The 18,406-nt window shown below is 56.4% G+C and overlaps 9 protein-coding genes across 9 annotated transcripts; 6 read left to right on the top strand and 3 right to left on the bottom strand.

Annotated features, from left to right (window-relative positions):
* Positions 1-318: 318 nt before the first annotated feature.
* On the top strand, positions 319-1,089 carry J7T54_006703 (uncharacterized protein; the record flags this gene model as incomplete). Its single annotated transcript, XM_051503157.1, has 1 exon — positions 319-1,089. One exon carries the CDS (start codon positions 319-321, stop codon positions 1,087-1,089), a length of 771 nt encoding a protein of 256 aa, XP_051365513.1.
* Positions 1,090-1,962: 873 nt separating this feature from the next.
* On the top strand, positions 1,963-2,586 carry J7T54_006702 (uncharacterized protein; the record flags this gene model as incomplete). The annotated part of the gene is made up of 1 exon (XM_051503156.1): positions 1,963-2,586. One exon carries the CDS (start codon positions 1,963-1,965, stop codon positions 2,584-2,586), a length of 624 nt encoding a protein of 207 aa, XP_051365512.1.
* Positions 2,587-2,727: 141 nt separating this feature from the next.
* Positions 2,728-5,939, bottom strand: J7T54_006701 (beta-galactosidase A-like protein; the record flags this gene model as incomplete). Its single annotated transcript, XM_051503155.1, has 5 exons — positions 2,728-4,034; positions 4,091-4,326; positions 4,379-4,827; positions 4,877-5,011; positions 5,070-5,939. 5 exons carry the CDS (start codon positions 5,937-5,939, stop codon positions 2,728-2,730), a joined length of 2,997 nt encoding a protein of 998 aa, XP_051365511.1.
* Positions 5,940-6,599: 660 nt separating this feature from the next.
* Positions 6,600-7,659, bottom strand: J7T54_006700 (uncharacterized protein; the record flags this gene model as incomplete). Its single annotated transcript, XM_051503154.1, has 2 exons — positions 6,600-7,369; positions 7,437-7,659. 2 exons carry the CDS (start codon positions 7,657-7,659, stop codon positions 6,600-6,602), a joined length of 993 nt encoding a protein of 330 aa, XP_051365510.1.
* Positions 7,660-10,466: 2,807 nt separating this feature from the next.
* Positions 10,467-10,952, top strand: J7T54_006699 (uncharacterized protein; the record flags this gene model as incomplete). Its single annotated transcript, XM_051503153.1, has 1 exon — positions 10,467-10,952. The coding sequence occupies one exon, from the start codon at positions 10,467-10,469 to the stop codon at positions 10,950-10,952; it is 486 nt and encodes a 161-aa protein (XP_051365509.1).
* A 789-nt stretch (positions 10,953-11,741) lies between these two features.
* Positions 11,742-12,839, top strand: J7T54_006698 (uncharacterized protein; the record flags this gene model as incomplete). The annotated part of the gene is made up of 1 exon (XM_051503151.1): positions 11,742-12,839. The coding sequence occupies one exon, from the start codon at positions 11,742-11,744 to the stop codon at positions 12,837-12,839; it is 1,098 nt and encodes a 365-aa protein (XP_051365508.1).
* A 574-nt stretch (positions 12,840-13,413) lies between these two features.
* J7T54_006697 (uncharacterized protein) lies at positions 13,414-14,663 on the top strand (the record flags this gene model as incomplete). Its single annotated transcript, XM_051503150.1, has 3 exons — positions 13,414-13,561; positions 13,628-13,827; positions 13,878-14,663. The coding sequence occupies 3 exons, from the start codon at positions 13,414-13,416 to the stop codon at positions 14,661-14,663; spliced, it is 1,134 nt and encodes a 377-aa protein (XP_051365507.1).
* A 273-nt stretch (positions 14,664-14,936) lies between these two features.
* Positions 14,937-15,836, bottom strand: J7T54_006696 (uncharacterized protein; the record flags this gene model as incomplete). Its single annotated transcript, XM_051503149.1, has 1 exon — positions 14,937-15,836. One exon carries the CDS (start codon positions 15,834-15,836, stop codon positions 14,937-14,939), a length of 900 nt encoding a protein of 299 aa, XP_051365506.1.
* Positions 15,837-17,107: 1,271 nt separating this feature from the next.
* J7T54_006695 (uncharacterized protein) lies at positions 17,108-17,592 on the top strand (the record flags this gene model as incomplete). Its single annotated transcript, XM_051503148.1, has 2 exons — positions 17,108-17,141; positions 17,276-17,592. 2 exons carry the CDS (start codon positions 17,108-17,110, stop codon positions 17,590-17,592), a joined length of 351 nt encoding a protein of 116 aa, XP_051365505.1.
* Positions 17,593-18,406: the final 814 nt, after the last annotated feature.

Here is an 18,406-nt window from a genome sequence, read left to right as displayed (position 1 = left end):
GTGATCACGTCCGGCCTCCATCCATCCAACCCGTCCCGCTTGGAGTTGGAGATGCCCGACTTGGATTTTACACACCAACGTCGGCCGCCGCCATGGAAAAGTGGGGCGAGGCGACGGGCAAATGGCCGACCGCTGGCTAGCTGGCTAGCTGGCTGTTCATGGCTAGGATGAATTTGATGGTCTCAATCTGACGAGGCCTCGTGCACCAGCGTCTGCTTCCGCCGTCGACAAGCCAAGCGTGTCAACCTGTCCCCTTCACTGCAAGTCATTTGCATCTCGAATGCACTCGGGATGGCTTCATCACCGCCCCAACGCGACATGAAGGTCCTGTCCCTGGGGCTGCCACGGACGGGCTCGACGTCTATGGCCGAGGCGCTCACAATCTTGGGCTACAAGGACGTCCATCACACCTCAAAGTACATCAACCGCCTCAACGATTGGGTCCTGCTCTCAGCCGCGGCCGACGCCACGTTCCCCTGCCTGCCCACCTACACTGGCCAGCCGTGGACGCGCGAGGACTGGGACCAGCTCTACGGGAGCCACGAGGCCTGCACCGACGCCGCGAGCATGTTTGGCCCGGAGCTGATAGCGGCCTATCCGGACGCCAAGGTCATCTTGGTGCACAGAGACTTTGACAAGTGGCACAAGAGCGTCTTTGGGAGTCTGGTGCCAACCGTGTGGGGACCCATGTCCAACTTTTCCCTCAAATACATTGAGCCGCTCGTCGGGTTCCACGGCGGCACTGCGACGCGCAAACTCTTACTGGGTCTGTTCGACAGCAGCACGCCGGAGGAGGCAGAGCAGAGGTCACGCGAGGCGTATGATCGGCACGCGAGGAGGATACGCGAGGCGGTGCCCAAAGAAATGATGCTGGAGTACAGGATGGGGCAGAGCTGGGGGCCGCTGTGCGAGTTCCTCGGGAAAGACGTGCCTGATCAAGACTTTCCGTGGTTGAACGAGGCGGCCATGCTGGGGAAGATCGCAATGGACATTACCATTTCGAACGCGACCAAGGCTTTGATGATTCTACTGCCGTGGATGGTCGCTGCGGGCGCTGTTGCTGCTGGAACGTGGTACTGGCTGAGGTGAGGCGTGGAACATATGTTCGCAACACGAAGGTTACGTGCGCATACTGTATCCCAATCGGATGGCCTACGCAGGCTCCGTCAACGCTGTTGGGATTGGGAACACCCAGTTCAGATCACACAAGGAGGCCTATGATGTAAGATGCCGAAAGCTGTTCATCGCTCAATTCTGGCCCGTCCTGGGCAGGGAAAGTTGCAATATCGCGCAGAAGCGCCGGCACTCGACAGTACTGAGGTAGTGGACTCCCACACTGGAGAACTTGGGTATGCTAAATTTGATGGTTATGTCCCGCCTGTCGAGCTCCAGCCTGCTATGACAGACCGTCTATTCTTGGAACATTGGAAGAAACACGCCGGGCAAGTTTCGAAAAGAGCCCTGGATAAGCTCCACGTAGAGAAAGCGATCGCCCAGCCAATTTGCAGCTGTACTGTAATATCAATGGGCTGTCATAATTAGCCTCGAAGCTTAGCAGTCTGTACTGTGAACCAACACGTCATTGCCCCACGTGGGGCGGCACTTCATTGCCTGCTTCTTCCCCGCCAAAATGCCAATGACGCAGCGGCGGCGTCCACAAACCCACGACGCAATCACCACCATCTTCACGCCTCTCGGGCAATCCAGCCGTGATTGAGAAGCTTTGATGATCGAAAACGGCACACGGCCTCCCTACAAGTGGCGGACCTGGGGACACAAGGTACCCACTATGACGAAATATGAGGTAGCTACGTAGTCGAGGACCCTGATCTCTTGGTTGTTATATAGTCTTCCCACTTGCCGAGAGTCTTGACAATTTACTCTTCACACCATCTTTGTTTTTGCAGACCAGAACTCCAGGAACAACCCCATCTTCAAGTAAACTCTCCAACAAAATAGACCATGTCTTCCCTCATCAACAAGGCCAAGGAAGCCCTCAGCGGCCACAAGGAGCATAACAACAACAACAACAACAACAATAACAACAACACCACCACCACCACCAATTCTGCCACTCATCACCACGAGAACGTGCCCGCAAACACCACCCACAACACCACAGGCAACCTACACTCCACCACCGACACAGCCGCTGCCCCCACTGGCGACGCCCACAATCTCGTCGGCGGCTCCCTCAATCCCATGGGAACCTACACCGAGCCAACCCACGATCCTCGCGGTGACAATGCACACTCGCACGTCACTGTCGACACTGAAACGCCCCGCAACAACAACGCCCTCGGCCACGAGTCTATGCCCACAGAGAACACTAGGACTGGTCCGGTCCATCACAATGAGAAACTCAACAAGCTTGACCCTCGCGTCCGCGAGCAACATCACACTGATACCAACAACACTAGCTTCGCGAGCGACCACCGGCCGTCAGACCCTACGAATGCTGCCCATGTGCCTCCTAGCGTGTTGAAGGAGCATGTTGGCGAACCTACAGTGGAGCATGAGTATCCCGAAGACTCTACCCACAAGAGGCATTCGGTCAGCCATCAGGAGCAGCATCTCATGAAGTAGAAGATGGTACGATAGCGATCAAAGTTAATTTATGAGTAATGACGATTCAACATGTGAGAAGCGTTGGGCCGTGATGTTCACCATGGTAGAGATGTAGGGGCAAGAAATAGACCATGCGTCATATTGTTTCACACGCGGTGGTTAATATGCCCCTTCGCGTTCCTCCCACCTCGGCGCAGGGCTGAGCTCGATTTGACCAAACCCCGTCTCCGTAACCATGGACACATCCCAGCCGAGTCCCTTGGGTTTCGCGCCCCCACGCTCCTGCGCCCAGATGGTGATGCCAATCGTGTTCTCCCCATGGTGGTTCAAGATGCCCTCATGGATGGGGAAACGGTACTGGGGCCCCATCAGAGGAACAAACTTGCCGTATTGGTATCCGTTGACGTAGAGCTGGGCGCGATAGACGCCATCCGACACATCATCGTCAAACTTGAAGGCCAGGGGCACGTCGTATCCCTCTGAAATGTCAAGATCAAAGGTCGCCGTGTAGTACGTGATGCCAGGCTCACTCATGCCGTCCGTCGGCTTGCCCTCGTCCCACGCGCCCGTGGGCGCAGATGGCTGGTGGAAGCCCTGACGCTCTACGAACAGGCCGCCTTCGTTGAGAGGTCCTCGAACTTTGTCGGCGTACTGCTCCCCGCCGAGGTTGCCGGTGATCTTCCATGCAATGTCGCTACTCTTGTGACCGGGGAAGTCGTACGTCTGGATACCACGGGGATCCTTAAGCATATCCTCGCCAACGACATAGTTGTCGTGCAAGCCCATGTGGTCCATGACCAACGTGAAGACGTGCTCGGACCCGTCCTCGAGCGCAGGGATATCCGCTGTGATAGTTCCGTTGACCACTCCAGCTTCTCCCAGATACGATCCGAGGAACGTATCGTCCAGCCACAGCGAGGATCCGGAGGCGGAGCCGCCCTGAGGCTCAATCTCAAAGGAAGACTCCTTGCCGTTCGCGGTAAAGTGGCCCCTGAACAAAACAGACCCGGTGTGGAACCCGTAGTCACCGGCCCGCAGGGAGACATGTGTCTTGATGGGGTATCGGTCATTGGGCGACTCCTCGAGGTTGGCATCGACCCACGCACTGTCATCGTAGTCACCGGAGAGCTCTGGCAGAGAATCAATCTTCTTCCACTGCAAGTGGCTGAGGCAGGGGAGCTTGATATCGGGTGCCTCAAAATCAACGGTGGCCTTGACAACACCGAAGTTGCTCTGGGTGAACTGGAGGCTTCGTCCGTTGAAGGTGAGAGCTTCCAATTCGGCTGGGGCACCACCGATGATCTCTATGGGGGTGGTTGCGTTCACGTCACCCACGAGGTGCAAGGTCGTGCCGTCGACTTGGGCGGTGCGCATCAGGTAGCCGGCTTTGAGGATGACGTCCGAAGTGCCATAGTCAGAGCCAGCGCCAGTGGGAGGTACCCAGAAGTTATAGGCTTCGTTGCGGTCTACTATTGTCAGCATGCGCGTCGCATGTATTGGTCAACCACGAGAAAAAACGCACTAAGCATGTAGATGTAAAAGTCCGAATGGACACGCACGACCTTACGGTCCTCGGGATCGTCCGAGATATCCCAGGAAATGATAGTGTAGTCATCCTTGGTGCTCTGTACAGAGATGTTCTCGCCCTCGCTTCCTGCGAGGATGCTGAAGTCACTGTCGTCGTTTGCAACGGCGAGCTCGTGGTGCTCATCGGGGCCACCATATACAACGAGTATTGTCTTGTCATCGTACTTCTTCCTACAAAACCGTTTAGCCCAGTTTTCACTATTGCTTGATTTGTGGAACTCACCAGGTAAAAACCTCGGCAGAGGAATAAATGACATGTTTGTCACCCACAGGATAGTCGGAGACGTGAATCTTGGAATCGCGCCGGTTCATGACAAGACTGTCACCCAGCTGGGGGATATCAATTTCGCCATGGTCGACCGTCTTGACTGTGAGACGATAGGGTACCGACTCGGTGTTCCTGTAGTCCGTGTGCCTCGCAATGTAAAAGTTGGTCGAGTTGGTCGTGGCAGGGGTCACCGTGATAGCGTCGTTGTCCGTGAACTGCAGTGACGAATTGAACCGGTCTGCCTCAAGGAAGGCGGGTGACACGTGAAAGAAGTTGGCTTGTAGCTTCACCTCGCTGTACTTCTCGCGCCACAACTGACGTTCCTCTGTGATCTGCGCGCCGTAGTCGTAGGATGTGAAACCCATGTGGCCGCCCAGGTTACCCCAGTTGGTGCCGCCGTAAATCTGCCTTGGTCAATGCTACGCCAGAACTCACATTGAGAAAGCGGCTCACCATGTAGATGTTGAAGATTGTCGCGCCAACAGCGTAGTTGTTCTTGTACAAGACGCGCTCAAACTCCATGTTGAGTAGTAGGGCACAGTTCGCAAAGCCGGCTTGGCCCCAGTGCTGGAAGCCACCTCCTTGGAACTATCATAGACGACGCGTCAGTCCCTTTGAGCATCATCGCGGACAACAGCTCACTTACCTCTGGAATTGTATATGGAGTGTCAGGCGCAATTTCATTGTTGATTGCCAACCAATCCGTCGGCAACCCATCCTCCGGCCAGCTCTGTGGGTTCTCGCAGTCGAATCCCAGGGGGTACCCGTCGTGCCCGTAGATGTCGACGCTGGCTGGCGTGTGCGCTGTGATGTATCCATACTGGTGGGCCTCGTTGTTAATGATGGGCACAGCAATGTCCGTGTCGCGGAATTGCCCTTTCACGCTGTTCCAGTAATCGTAAGAGGGCATGTCGTATCCATCTAGCGCGTGCTGGTACTCATTCTCAATCTGCAGCAGGATCACGGGCCCCTCGTTGGAGATCTGGTTCTTGGCGATGACCTTGCTAATCTCCTTGATATAATTGTCCGTAGCCCCGATAAACTCGTCCGTGTTGGTGCGCAGTGCACCGGGAACACGACTCAGCCATCCCGGAAAGCCACCTCCCGAGACCTCAGCGTTGATGTAAGGACCCGGGCGTGCGAGGACGTAGAGCCCTGCCTGTTTCGCTGCGTCGAAGAAGGGCTGGAGATCGAAGATGCCCTCGGCTCGGAACTCGCCAGGCTCACCTTCGAGGAGGAACCAGTCAATGTAGATGGAGATGCAGTTGTAGCCTGAAGCCTTGATTTTCTGAAGCACATCAAGCCAAAGGCCAGGCACGGGCAGACGAAAAGGGTGGAATTCGCCGCTGAAGACCATCACTCGCTCGCCACGAACGAAGAGACTGTGATCATCCCACGTGACGAGGTCTTGCTGGCGGCTGTACATCGACTCTGTGTCCACATCGACGGCGCGAGCCGTGACCTCGGAGGCTAGGGTGAGCCCCAAGGCCAGGACTTGAAGCTTGGAGAAGAGCATCGCGGGAGTCGATACTGAGCTCTGTGACCTTTGACCGCAGGTGTGGTTGTTTGCAGGCAGCTTCGGCCACTCTCTTTATATGGTAATACTGGCAATACCAATACAACGATTTCCTTCCCCTCGCGTAGCGGCTCGGCCTCTGTTCGCCCACGCGCGAGGTACATTCATGTTGGTGATCCTACTCGCCCGGCAAAATGATTGAGAGGATCCATTGTGCCTGAATGCCCGGATGACGCCGCCGTATCCGCACTGCGAGACAAACAAGTTCGTCCTCGCATCAGGGTTCGCGAAGAGGAAAAGTGTCCAGCATGCACGCCAAGCGTTCTTGATCAAGGCGTGGGGAAGAGGGGAAGGAGGAATTGGATTTCCCCAGATGTGCGGTATTGAATGCTCCCGGTTGGCGGGATATTAAGAATACATACTGCTAAAGTACAACACCAGGGGTCTTCACGGCAGTTTCTCGATGTTTCGATCCATCACCCCTGGCTAGCCTAACAATTAGCCACTTGCATATCCCGACGGCTCTCGTAGACTGTAACCCGATGCCCCATTAGCCAGTCTTTGGAGAGCCCTGTACGGATACGGGCTCATAAAGTGCCGTATATCCCTAACCCATGCACTCGAACGTCCCGCACGCTCCCATTCAGCCTGACCAAAGACTCAACACTCCCTGACCTCTCCATCTTCCAGATCGTTCTCCATGAATGATGGGGTTGATCCATCAACCCGATTCTTCAGGTCTGTGAAGCGCTCGATCGCTTCGCCAATCTGCTCCTTGAACTGATCGCGGTGCGCAAACATCTTGGCTCTCCAAATCTGAAAGGCGACGCGATCATCGGAGCCGATATTGGTTGCCGTGTCGTCTCTCAAGAGCTCATTGGCAGCCCTCAAGCCCCGAATCTCAATATCCCTGGCTTTGATAATACCTTCAAGCTCAGTGACCCGCACACAGAGCTTTACCTTTTGCTGCTGATGCTCCTCCGTGACCTTTGCGAAGTGCGAGACCATCGGCCCAAGCATGCCGTCTTGCGCGGTGGTCTTTGCTGACAACACCGATGGAGATGGCATGTGCGCCGGTGGACTCGGAATCGGCTTACAGGCAGGGCTCACAAGCCGCTTCGAGTCGTGACCCTCGTCTTCAGCATTCAGTTGCCTCTTCAAGCCCTTGGGGAAGTTCCCGGCGATGTGCTCGGGTGGTCGATACGCCACTGTCGAAGTTGGTGTATTTCCATTATCGCTGTCACGGATGCCAATTCTTTTGAGCAGCTGGAGGAACTGGGTATGATTGCCCGTGCCATTCCCACTTGGGAAGATGTTGTAGAGCTCCCGTGCGTGGGCAATGCCCGCGCTCTTGGTGGTGATACGCTTGAGAGAGGCCCTGTCGAGGACGTATCTGCCAAACGAAACGGGCCTTGGGAAGCTGAATTCCTCTTGGGGATGTTAGCAAGAACTGTGCTGTTCCAGGTACTCGTACTCGTGACGGAGATGATGGCAGACCTCTAGTAAGCTGGCGTATGACAGCCTCGATGACCGTGAATGAGGGAATACTGCTCTCTGGGCCCTCAACAAAGGGCTTGAGCGCCCGATCGGCGCGTCGAGCGAGCTCGACCCCAGCGCCATCGCGCAGATATGTGGCGATGAGCTTGTCGAAAAGGCCGCGCCACTTCCCATAGTTGACAAGAGAAATATCCGGCACCGGGGTACCTATGATCGATACCATGTTTGGCGCCAACATACTCCGAGTTCTCTGTTCAACGGGAGATGGATCAGCAGATGATGCCCAAAGCGAGCTCATGGTCAAGGTTTGAGAGTGGAAGGTTTTCCTGAGCAAATAAGGTGCGCTCAAACAGCAGAACAGGTTTCCAATGAGAAGAGGGAGGTTGCTTGAACAGAAGTGTTGGTTGTGAAAGAGAAAAGAAGGATCTAAACAGTCCATGTCCATATTTATGTTTGCTGTGGGTGAGAAAAAGGTGAAGTGAGAGCATCGATCAGACGAATGCGAAGGAACCAAACCAGCACATTCTGCCGAAGCTCTAGCCAGGTGAGTGACGGCTATACATCACAGAATAAAAGTGTGCTCGTGTGACTTCTTATCTCGTATAGGTATTACTGACAGTATCGTGGAAGACGAGTACTCGAACTTCGTGTGAACCAGGATCATCGCTGACACTAGAATCTTCCCGCGCACCGTTCCCCTCTGGACTAACCAATGCGCGTTCAGTCGCCAAATACACTCTTCTCGAGGTGTTCCAGATGCGCGTCTTGAACTTGACGGCCACTTTGCAGGCGCTGGCGAAAAGCTTACGGCCGATGGCTCGTTTAGGTGGCTCGGTTAGGGCGGCGTCTTTCAGAACTTGACATCAGATTTCTTGGCCTTCACTTATGTACCATGTTATCGCAAGTGCTCAAGAGCTGTATCACCGCAAACCCTTTCGAATTCTTCTAAGGACTCCTCCCATATACAATCGCTCAGTCTACGACCATTTTCGCCATATGTCAGAGGCGCAAGTCTAACGAGTTAGGAATCTGGCCGACCATCCGCACACAAAGGGCTCACTTACGGTGTAATTGTGCACAGAGAGATATAACACCAATGCGATTCGGGGCCTTTCACAGCCGCGGCATCAACATACGTGCGTGAAGCCACATGGACTGGACGAGCAGCGGCCGACTTGAGAATGCCAAATACAGCGGCTAAAATCCCTCCCGCGTTGCGGAATAGCTGAGTTCCCTTTGTCAGCCCCCCGGCTCTACCATGTTGATGTCAACGTCGTGAGGCGAGGTTCCTTCGGCAAGACGGCTGAGAAAAAACTGCCCAATAAGTTTCGAGTCATTGTAGCGTGTCTAAAAGTCCCAAGGTGTGATGGTTGTATTGTCAAAAGAGCGCAAATGGGGTTTCCTGTCTCCGTTGGGCAGTGTGCTCAAGTTTGCCATGCGGAGTTGACAACTGTGATCCTGGGCGTCCAGGATTCCCTCTTGCTGGCTTTCATGATGGGGACCAAGAGCACTTCCAAGAGCGCAGTGCTCTAGTAATTCACCTGCATCACTCTCTCATGCCCCGTAGCGGGCGCAATGTTGAATGTCACGTCAGCAAGCCCTGCGTTCAGAATTGCCACGTCGATGCGGGCCAAGCCGTGGCACTTGTGAGCGAAATCTTGGACAGACTGATATGAATCCATCTCCAAAGGCCACATGTCAATCATGGCTAGCTTATTGGCACTTTGGAGATTCTGTGCCGCATGTTGACCACGCTCCATGGAGCGAACTCCCATGACCAGATGTGAGAGACAAAGAAAGGAGATGTTTGCAGCACTCGAGGCCCAACCCGCTGTTGGCGCCAACGACAACAGCACATTGACGTTGGAGATTCAATGTTAATGGCAGGGGCGGTATGGAGGCGCGGATTTGTTCTTGTAGAAAGAAGTTGCGAAGCCACACGTATCTGGTGGCATGCCCTGGACGGTACGGTGGTGGACGGTGTTCGTGGTTGAGAGTGCATAGTGTTGGAGGGTCAGTATATCTGAATGTTTTGAATGAGATTGAAAGCACGTACTGAGAAGTTCCAGTCGGGTGGTATGTCTGTCTTAAATACGCTTCAGGTCAGTCTTCTTTTCTCTTTTTTCCAATGCTGGATTCTTGCTCGTTGAGACCGCCGCCCAAGGTTGTCAAGGCATTTTCTTTATATCCATTCGGTATGGCGGAAAAAGGCCTTGCTGGAAGTTTCGGCCACGAGCTTGGATGGGATGCCCCGCTAAGTGCACAGCATTATGAATGCGAGTCGTTAATGATGCAGAGAAGTGTCACGATCGCTCGACTGGACTATGGGGTAGGCGAAAGGCAGCTCGGGACGCGATCTAGCAATTTGCGCTAGGCCAGGCGTGGAAAATGCACTAGACTAGTCTTGGCAAGGGGTCTCGATTCCCGAAGCTGACGACGGCACCCGCCCTTCTTTGCAAGCCCCAACTCCAACAAGTCCCTATCCCAGGGTGAGACTCGACGGAAGCTCGATGTCTAGCCGGGATCTTGTCCTCCATCACTTAGAAAGTGTAGAGCGTGGACTTGCCACTACGACCATGCCCGCATCTGAGCAGAGTCCCCTCCAGTTCATTACCACAACCGCAGAAAACACTTCGCCCAGTCTACGCCCACGTTAGAAACGCCAAGTCCGGAGTCACGCGGCGCGCAGTAGGGCGGGTCGACCTCAAGTCCATCAGCGGCCTTTGTCATCATGGCTCTCCATCAGCAATGCAATGAGCCCGCGAGCGGCACGACCGAAGGCCATGAAGTACTTCCGCCGCTGCTCAAGTGCAAAATCCGCTCAGCTGCCTTTCGAGTATGGCCTGCTACAGCTGCCGTCGCACGTGGAGCCTCGAGTCATACATGATGCTTTACCATGTACGTGTGCTGGCCTGCGCTGGTCACTACTTGTCTAATCGTGCGATAGTCTTTTGGATGGTCCAGGAAAGAATCTACCCAAAAGAGGTATGCAATATATTGCTCACACCTGACGCAACATGGCTTGCCCACATGATTTCCGACCCTGTCTACTTTAACGCCGTGGCCTTTTCGACCCAAGGTTACTTTGAGGCGATGGTGCATGGTCACATAACGGCCAAGCCGCTGCTTCATCTGGCCCGGACCCTGCAACTCCTGCGAAAAAGACTCGACAGCCCCGATAGCCCAGGGTTCAGCACAAATTCGACGAGGTTGACTATCGTGCTCCTGGCCTTGGTGTCGGAGGACATTGAGCTCGGCGAGACCATCGCCCATCATCTGGCGGGGTTGGCCAGGCTCGTTAGTCTCCGCGGTGGCCTTTTGCAAGTTCGCCCAGAGAGCGAGGAGTTATGGACCAAAGTTTGCAGGATTGATATCGTCGTCGCCATCAGGTCTGGCACGAGGCCAAGATTCTGCCGAGACACCTTATCCTGGTCACCATATCTCCTCAAGAATCAAGTGAAAGATAGATGGCGCCACGAAGCACCCGCCCGAGGCCAGGCGGCCAGGGCCAAGTGATACCTAACTCTCTGCCGGCGCCGCCAATACTTCTCTTGAAGGTTGACGGGTGTCGACATTCCGCCTCGATCGAACGAACAAGTTGGTTACCTTGCATTGGTTGCCTTTTTCCAAGTGGCACACATTTGATAAGCTGCGCATGCTGCGTGGGTGTACTCCACTTTGTTCCGTGAATCAAAAAGGCTCCATCATGTTGATGTGTGTTTGGCAACATGCACATCACAAGGGAGTTCCCGCCCGTCAAAGGCTCCTGCAGCCATGTATGCCCTCATCATTGGCCAGAAGCCGAAGCCCGACCATCCTTCCGCGGCCCTGTCAGACGCCATTGTGCGCTGGGCACCTGTCCTCTCACCGCCAGGCCCCAAGGTGCTACGTCAGAGGCTCAGATCCTGCGTTCCGAAAGTCTATCAGTAGCTATCGACATCCTGCCGCGGCCAATGGGCATTTGCCAACCTGCCATCGCAAGTGCCGCTCACCATGTCTTCCCGACAATTCCAAATCCCAAATGGCGGCATGCAAGGCTGCGAGAAAGCCGACCGGTGTCAGTCAGGATGGCGTCAACTCATGTTTCAACAGGGCCCAGTTATAACAGACTGGTTGGCTCATCCTCAGATCACTCTCAGCTCATGCCTCTCATATTGTTTGAGGCCGATGGAAACTCTACGCAGTTCCAGTTGCTTGACCATCCACCTAAAGTAGCCTGGCGTGGAATCGAGCACCTCGAACACGCTGCCGAGCGACATCACCACGACCCGCTCGCCTCTCCGCCGACAGAACCTCACCCGCCCGATGGCGGTCACTCACAGCTCGCCCGAACCGTCGGCATCAGCAAGGCCTGAATCTCCTGCGGCGCCCTCGCCCGCCGAACCAACGACATCAGCGGCACAAGCATCAGCACCTGCCCCGGACACCGCAGCCGCTTTGGAGGCCGAAGTCCCCTTGGAAGCGGACGTGCAGCACGGCGACGACGACGACAGCGATTCAGCCATGGGCGCTGGGAGTGTCCTGTCGACCGACACGCTGACGCCCAGCATTCTTGAGTACCGTCAGCTGCATGGCCGAACCTACCCCAACGCCAAGACCGGTGACTACTGGGGCCCTAACGATGAGCGTCAGAGTGAGGGTCTCGACCTGATCCACAATGCCCTGACGTTGCTCTTGCACGACAAGTTGTTCCTGGCACCGTTGCGGCAGGACGACCCCGGGCGGGTGCTGGACATTGGCACGGGAACGGGTATCTGGGCACTTGATTTCGCTGACGAGTATCCCTCGGCGGAGGTGATTGGCACAGACTTGAGTCCTATGCAGCCCAGCTGGGTGCCGCCCAACTTGCGCTTCGAGGTCGACGATTGTCTGTTGGAGTGGACGTGGCCGGAGAACCACTTTGACTTTATCCACGCGCGGTGCATGTATGGATCGATACCTGACTGGACGGAGATGGACACCAAGATCCTGAGGCACCTCAAGCCCGGGGGCTACTTTGAGCACGTCGAGATTGGCTGCCAAGGTCAGTCGGATCACGTCGAGCTCGGGCCGGACCACATCTTCGACACCTGGGCACATTCATTCTACGAAGCGGGCAAGAAGACGGGGCGACCGTTCACCATTTGCCTAGATGGCGAAATGGCCAAGCACATGCGGGCCGCCGGGTTTGTCGACATTCAGGAGACGAAGTTGAAGCTGCCTGTCAACAGCTGGGCTAAGGACCCAAAGCTGAAAAAGGCTGGCACGTACTTCCACTATGCTCTCGAGCGGGACATGGAGGGCTTCTCTATGTTTGTCTGCACGCAGATATTAGGCTGGTCCAAGGAGGAGGTCCACGTGATGGTGGCCAAGATGCGGCAGGCCATCCGAACCAAATCCCTCTGTCCGTACATAGCAGTGTAAGTTGTTTCGTGTCTGGGAATAGGTCTTTGCAGAGCTAAGATGGGCAGGAATGTTGTCGTTGGTCGCAAGCCATAGAGAGAGTCGTCGGCAGGCCCAGCGGGGATGGATCAAGGCACCAGACGGGCCGTTGCAATGGCTGCGCGCGGGTGATGGCTGGCACGCGCGGGCCTCGTTGATTCTGGCCACGACTGTCTCTCGAAGTCGTAAGTCGCCCTTGGGATCTCAAGGTCATGTCGATAGCGTTGACGGAATTTTCCTGTGCTGGTTGGCCAGTTTGGGGAGAGGGAGTCGGGGGGGAGAGGGAGTCGGGGAGGACTTGGGAGTCGGGACTCAGGGCCCCCTTCCCCCACGCTGCTTCGTCGCGCAAACGTGACTGGATTCACGCAAGGTCAGTTTCTCACCGCCGCAGGCGTGAGGCTCCTCACGCCGATTTCCTGCGCGCGGCGTACGTGCGCGTCGCACTTGGAATAAAAACATTGCCCGTCAGGTGCTGTCGCACCATGCCTACCACGTAGACTTCCTCCGTGTCAGAACGCGACAACCACCAAGAAACAAAGCAAAACAAGCAACCATAATGGCGGACAGCGCACCACGAGTCGCTTCCAAGGAGCGTCGCGAACCCGCCGTGACCGTGGCCAAGAAGGCCGCGCAGGTCGCGAAGCTCATCCAGACTAGCAAGCACCTGATTGCCTTTACCGGCGCCGGGGTGTCTACCTCTGCTGGTACGTGCCTGGGCACCTATCTGGACGTGTTGGCATGATCGGACTGACAGCATGACTGCTCAATAGGCATCCCTGACTTTCGGGGACCAGATGGCAGTTGGACACTGCGCGCCCAGGGCAAGCCACGCACCAAGGCCGCCGACACCCTCAAGGCCATCCCCACGGCGTCGCACATGGCGTTCGTCGAGCTGCAGAACCACGGGGTCCTCAAGTATCTCATCAGCCAGAACTGCGACGGGCTACACCGGCGCAGCGGGATTCTGCCTGTGCGTGTCCCCTGTGCGGTGACGAAGCACCCGCTCACACCAGTACGCAGGAACGAATCTCGGAGCTCCACGGGAACAGCAACCGCGAAACATGCAAAGGGTGCGGCGAGGAACACCTCCGCGACTTTCGGGCCGTCGCGTCCTACGAGCACTCTGATCACGATCATCGCACAGGCAGGAAGTGCGCCCTGTGCAATGGTGACCTCCACGACAGCATCATCAACTTTGGGGAAGACCTTCCCGAGCCAGCGCTCTCGCTGGCCAAGGAACACGCCCGCGAAGCCGACGTCTGTCTGGTGATTGGGAGCTCCCTGACGGTGACGCCGGCCAACGAGATACCAGAGATGGTGGGCGGGCGGAGGAGCGGCAAGCTGGTGATATGCAACCTGCAGCAGACACCGATTGACAGTTTGTGCGAGGTGCGAGTCTTTTCGGAGGGCGATGTGTTCATGAAGAGCGTCATGGAGCAGCTCGGGCTGACCATTCCAGGGTTCATCCTGAGGAGACGGTTGAGCGTTAAGGTCGAGAGGCAGGAGGAAGAGCGGTACCGGATGACGGTGGGCGGCATCGACACGGACGGCACACCCATGTCGTTTCTGCAGTCTGTCCGCCTCGAGGGCAGCCGGCGTGGAGCGAGGAGCGAGCCGTTTGTGCTGCTGTGGAGGGATCGGCTTCGGGGTGGCGACGTGCTCCAGCTGGAATTGGAGTTCATGGGGCATTACAACGAGCCGAAGCTCAGGGTCGACCATGTGCATCGCGAAGAGGAGGAGACGATTAACCATGTACTCGAGTTTGACCCACTGACGGGGGTTTGGGCTGTCAACAAGGGGATCTGAGACGGGACGCCGGGCGTGGCGGGGTCCTGTCGACATGGGGGTTGTCTGATATAGCTCCGTGTCTGGACTGTGTTACAGAATTGAAAGTGCACCTGGTGAAAGGCTGTAAGGTGAGTTCATGGGATTCTCCATGAAGAAAACAAGGTTGACACGAGTGGGACAAGTTTAACATAAGCATATACATTTTTCATTAATATTATGTAGAAAGGAAAAGAGTCGACCTCTCCTGGTATCAAGGTCTACAGCCAGTCATCGAAACCCATTGGTATTTATTTAGCTTGAGATCTCAATGAGAGCAGGGCCGGCGGCAGTGGTGTCGTCGCTCACACCCTCGTTGCAGCCGGTCAGGACAGCGTAGGTCTGGCCAGCGAAACCCTCGGGGATCTCGACGGTGAAGCCGCCCTCGACGGCAGTGGCCTCGACAAAGGTAGGGCCGGTGACGGCGATGAAGGCAGCGAAGATTTTACCACCCTCGGGGGCGACGACGGTGTAGTCGGGGGTCAGGAGGGTGATGGTGCTGCCGGTCTTGATCTCACCGTCGGCCTGGACAGCGAGGGCGGGGAAGGCCTTGACGGGCAGGGCGGGGTTGTCGCTGGGGCACTCCGTGATAAAGGGCGAGGCCAGAGAGAAGACCTGATTGTAGGTCAGGGGCGTGTCAAAGGGCTGGGCAAACGGCGCCTGGTCGATGGCGTCGCGGATGTAGGCCGAGTGACGGGCCTCGACGGTGAGGATGGAGCCGGCGGCTGTCAGGGTGGACTTGGCCATGATGTCGGCGGCGGCGCCGAGGTAGGCGGAGACACCAACACCCTCGAGGATGGAGGCCGTGGCGAGGAAGGACTTGACGTCGTTGTAGCCAAAGTCGTAAGTGCACTCCTTGACGGGGGTGGCGCCGGCGGCAGTGAGGGCTGTGGTGAGGAAGTTGACGTGGTCGGCCTCGTCCGCGGCGACGGTCTTGACGTTGGCGACAAAGTCGGCGTCGAAGCCGGCGTCAGCAAAGTCCTGCTCGCTGAACTGGGCGAGACCCTCGCGGTAAAAGGTGTTCTCGAGGTGCTCGAGGGTCAGGGCGTAGTTGAGGATGGTGGCATCGTCAATGGCGGCCATGCGCTTGGTGACGGGCACGGCGGCAACGAGGGTGGTGGCAGCGAGGCCGAGGGCAACCTGGGAAACGAACATGATGATGTTGATTTGGGTTTGTTTGTGGATGGGGTGGTTTGGAAGGAGAGGCAGATGGGAGAAGTGGTTTGAGTTGGATTGAGAGAGTGCTGTGAGTGAGCGGCTTCGAGAGATTATATGGACGAAAGGGCCGGCAACGTACGTAAACACATTTTGGGCGTTGCATACTATGACCAAGGCCTTGAGACTACTAAGGCCATGCCAATTGACTCCTGTATTAGTGACTGTAAGTTCCTGTCTCAAGAGCGTCGCCCGGAACCCACGACATCCGGGAGACTGGCATGAGCCAAGCGCGTCCAGAGAGACAGACGCCAAGGGGGCGGTACGGTCCCTGCGTGGTTGATCGTGGGGTATCATTTCTTCCGGGTGGACACGAGCGTCATCGATGGCTTGCTGTAATTTCCCGTGATGTTGATTCCTCATCTTCATCTGGAGCGCGACGAGCTCAACAGGGAGAGCTGCAAGTAGTGGCTTTTGCTCTGCGTGCATCACGATCGACCTCTTGCTGTGCGAGACACCATCGTTCAACGCGTCTGCGTGCGCTGTTGAATGCCATTGCGAAATTGTGCACGATGCCCAGACAGTGGCGACTCCAAAGTCCAGGCAGAATTGACCTCGGATGATGGATCATACAGACCCGGATCATCCAGAGCCGCCATGCGCATCTCCCACTGGTCCATGGCGACTGCGCCCGGAGATGTCAGCAGCCGATTACTATCGCGCTCTTGGGCATGTTCGACTTGTCTAATTGACTGTCTGATTGCTCGATGGGCCACGGGCGCCCATCGGCAAGTCACGACTCCGTCGCCCTCGTGCGCTAGTGCGGGTGCCGACTCCAAGATATCGCCCATTAGCCCCGGAGTCGATCGCTTCCGTCCCTTTGGGGTTCCTTTTCCCTCACACTAAGCCCAGAATGTCCCTCTTCCATGCGCGACCGATCCCTTCCGGTATGCACGGGGGCCGGCCGGCTGATGAGGGCGCTGATCCTAGACAGAACTTGGAAAGTCTCACACTTGGCGTGGCGTGCGCCCAGGCACCGCCCAGTCCAGTCCTCGTGGAGGCGCTATTGATCGCAACAACGAAGAGAGGAGATACATTAGATTCCTGGCCCCTTTCCGTTTTCTTTATCAACCCAAATCACTCTTTGCCGGTTCGCTGCTGCATTGCTCTACTCTTGTCCACCTTCAACGTCGTCTTCCTTCCCATCACAAGACTTTCAGTCTCCCACTATCATACACGCTTCAGCCTTTAAGCACCACTCATTCATCATCATGAAGACCTCGTTCGCTATCGCAGTCCTGACTGGTACGTCTAAAAACCCATGCATCCTCCCTCCAGGCCTTGAAACTCGAGCAGCAGATTGCCTCAGACCGCTTCCGCCTCGGGAGAATGTTGAAACTCCAAGGGACCAAAGACGCCCATGCTGACACACCGCCCAGCCATCGCCAGCGCCTCGGCCGCCAGCACCACCATCACCTGCGACGGCGCCTGCCCCCCCACGACGCCCACCAACGACATCGTCACCCGCGAGCCCATCCCCACCGTCGACTGCACCGCGCCCGCCCTGTCCATCATCTCCAGCGCCAAGCCCATGTCCTCAGGCGCCGGCCACGGCGGCATGGCCTCGGGCACCGGCGGCATGATGCCCAGCCCCACGGCCGTCCCCGGCGGTGGCGTCCCCGGTGCCGCTGACAAGGTCGCCGGTGGCTTCGCCGGTGTCGCTGTCGCCGCCATGGCCGCTGCCTTCGTCCTGTAAAGGGGACTTGGCTGCCCTGGTCCCGAATGGATGGATGACGCTTCAGTTCTAGAATACACAAAGCTTTAATGAATGATCGAGCAGTCCTGAGACAAACTTGTATATATACCCCCAACTTGGTTTTGTTCGATGAACTTGGATCTTCAGTCACCCTGTGTCTTTCAATGTGCCGTGCTGTACGTGCCATGCCCTCCCATCTCCTACGGGTTGTCCTCGCTGCAAAATGAGGAATGCCCTGTGATTGCGCCCTCAAGCTACATCGCAGTGCGCGCCACGTCTCACCATCGTGGCGCCCATCAAGGTACGCGACGCAGACGACCTTGGCAGCATATAGAATGCAATTCACGTCGAACGCGTGGAATGCTTTTCGACGCCAGAATGTATGTAACTTTGCTCTCCCGCACGGCTGCGGTTTGATTGCGCTTGAGTATCTGGAAACTCCGGAATGTGGATTCGCTTGGCCAATACCACAAGACTCGACGGGACCTTGGCAGCCCAGAAGACAAGCAGCGCGTTCAGCCCTCCCTGTAGCTCTCCGTTCCCCGACTGAGTTTCCAAGACGAGGCATCTAGCTTGGGAAGCGAGATTCGTCAATTTGGCCTTGTCTGCTACCACACGTATTGTCTTCCGCCAACGAGGATGATGTGCCTGCCTTCAGGGGCGGTCGGGTCAGACTGCCATGGGACAGAAACCTGGCCATGAGCTCGAGCTCAGCATTTCTCCCGGCCTGCCAGGCCCACGAGTTGTGAAGCAGCAGGCCCGGGAACTGGTGGTCCGTAGGTTCGGATTGAATTCTGGCCCTGTATTCGGGGCA

Source organism: Emericellopsis cladophorae (assembly GCF_022114955.1).
Source record: "Emericellopsis cladophorae strain MUM 19.33 chromosome Unknown NODE_4_length_1054762_cov_117_872525, whole genome shotgun sequence".
Lineage (NCBI taxonomy): Eukaryota > Fungi > Ascomycota > Sordariomycetes > Hypocreales > Bionectriaceae > Emericellopsis > Emericellopsis cladophorae.
This window is presented reverse-complemented; position numbering and strand designations above follow the sequence as displayed.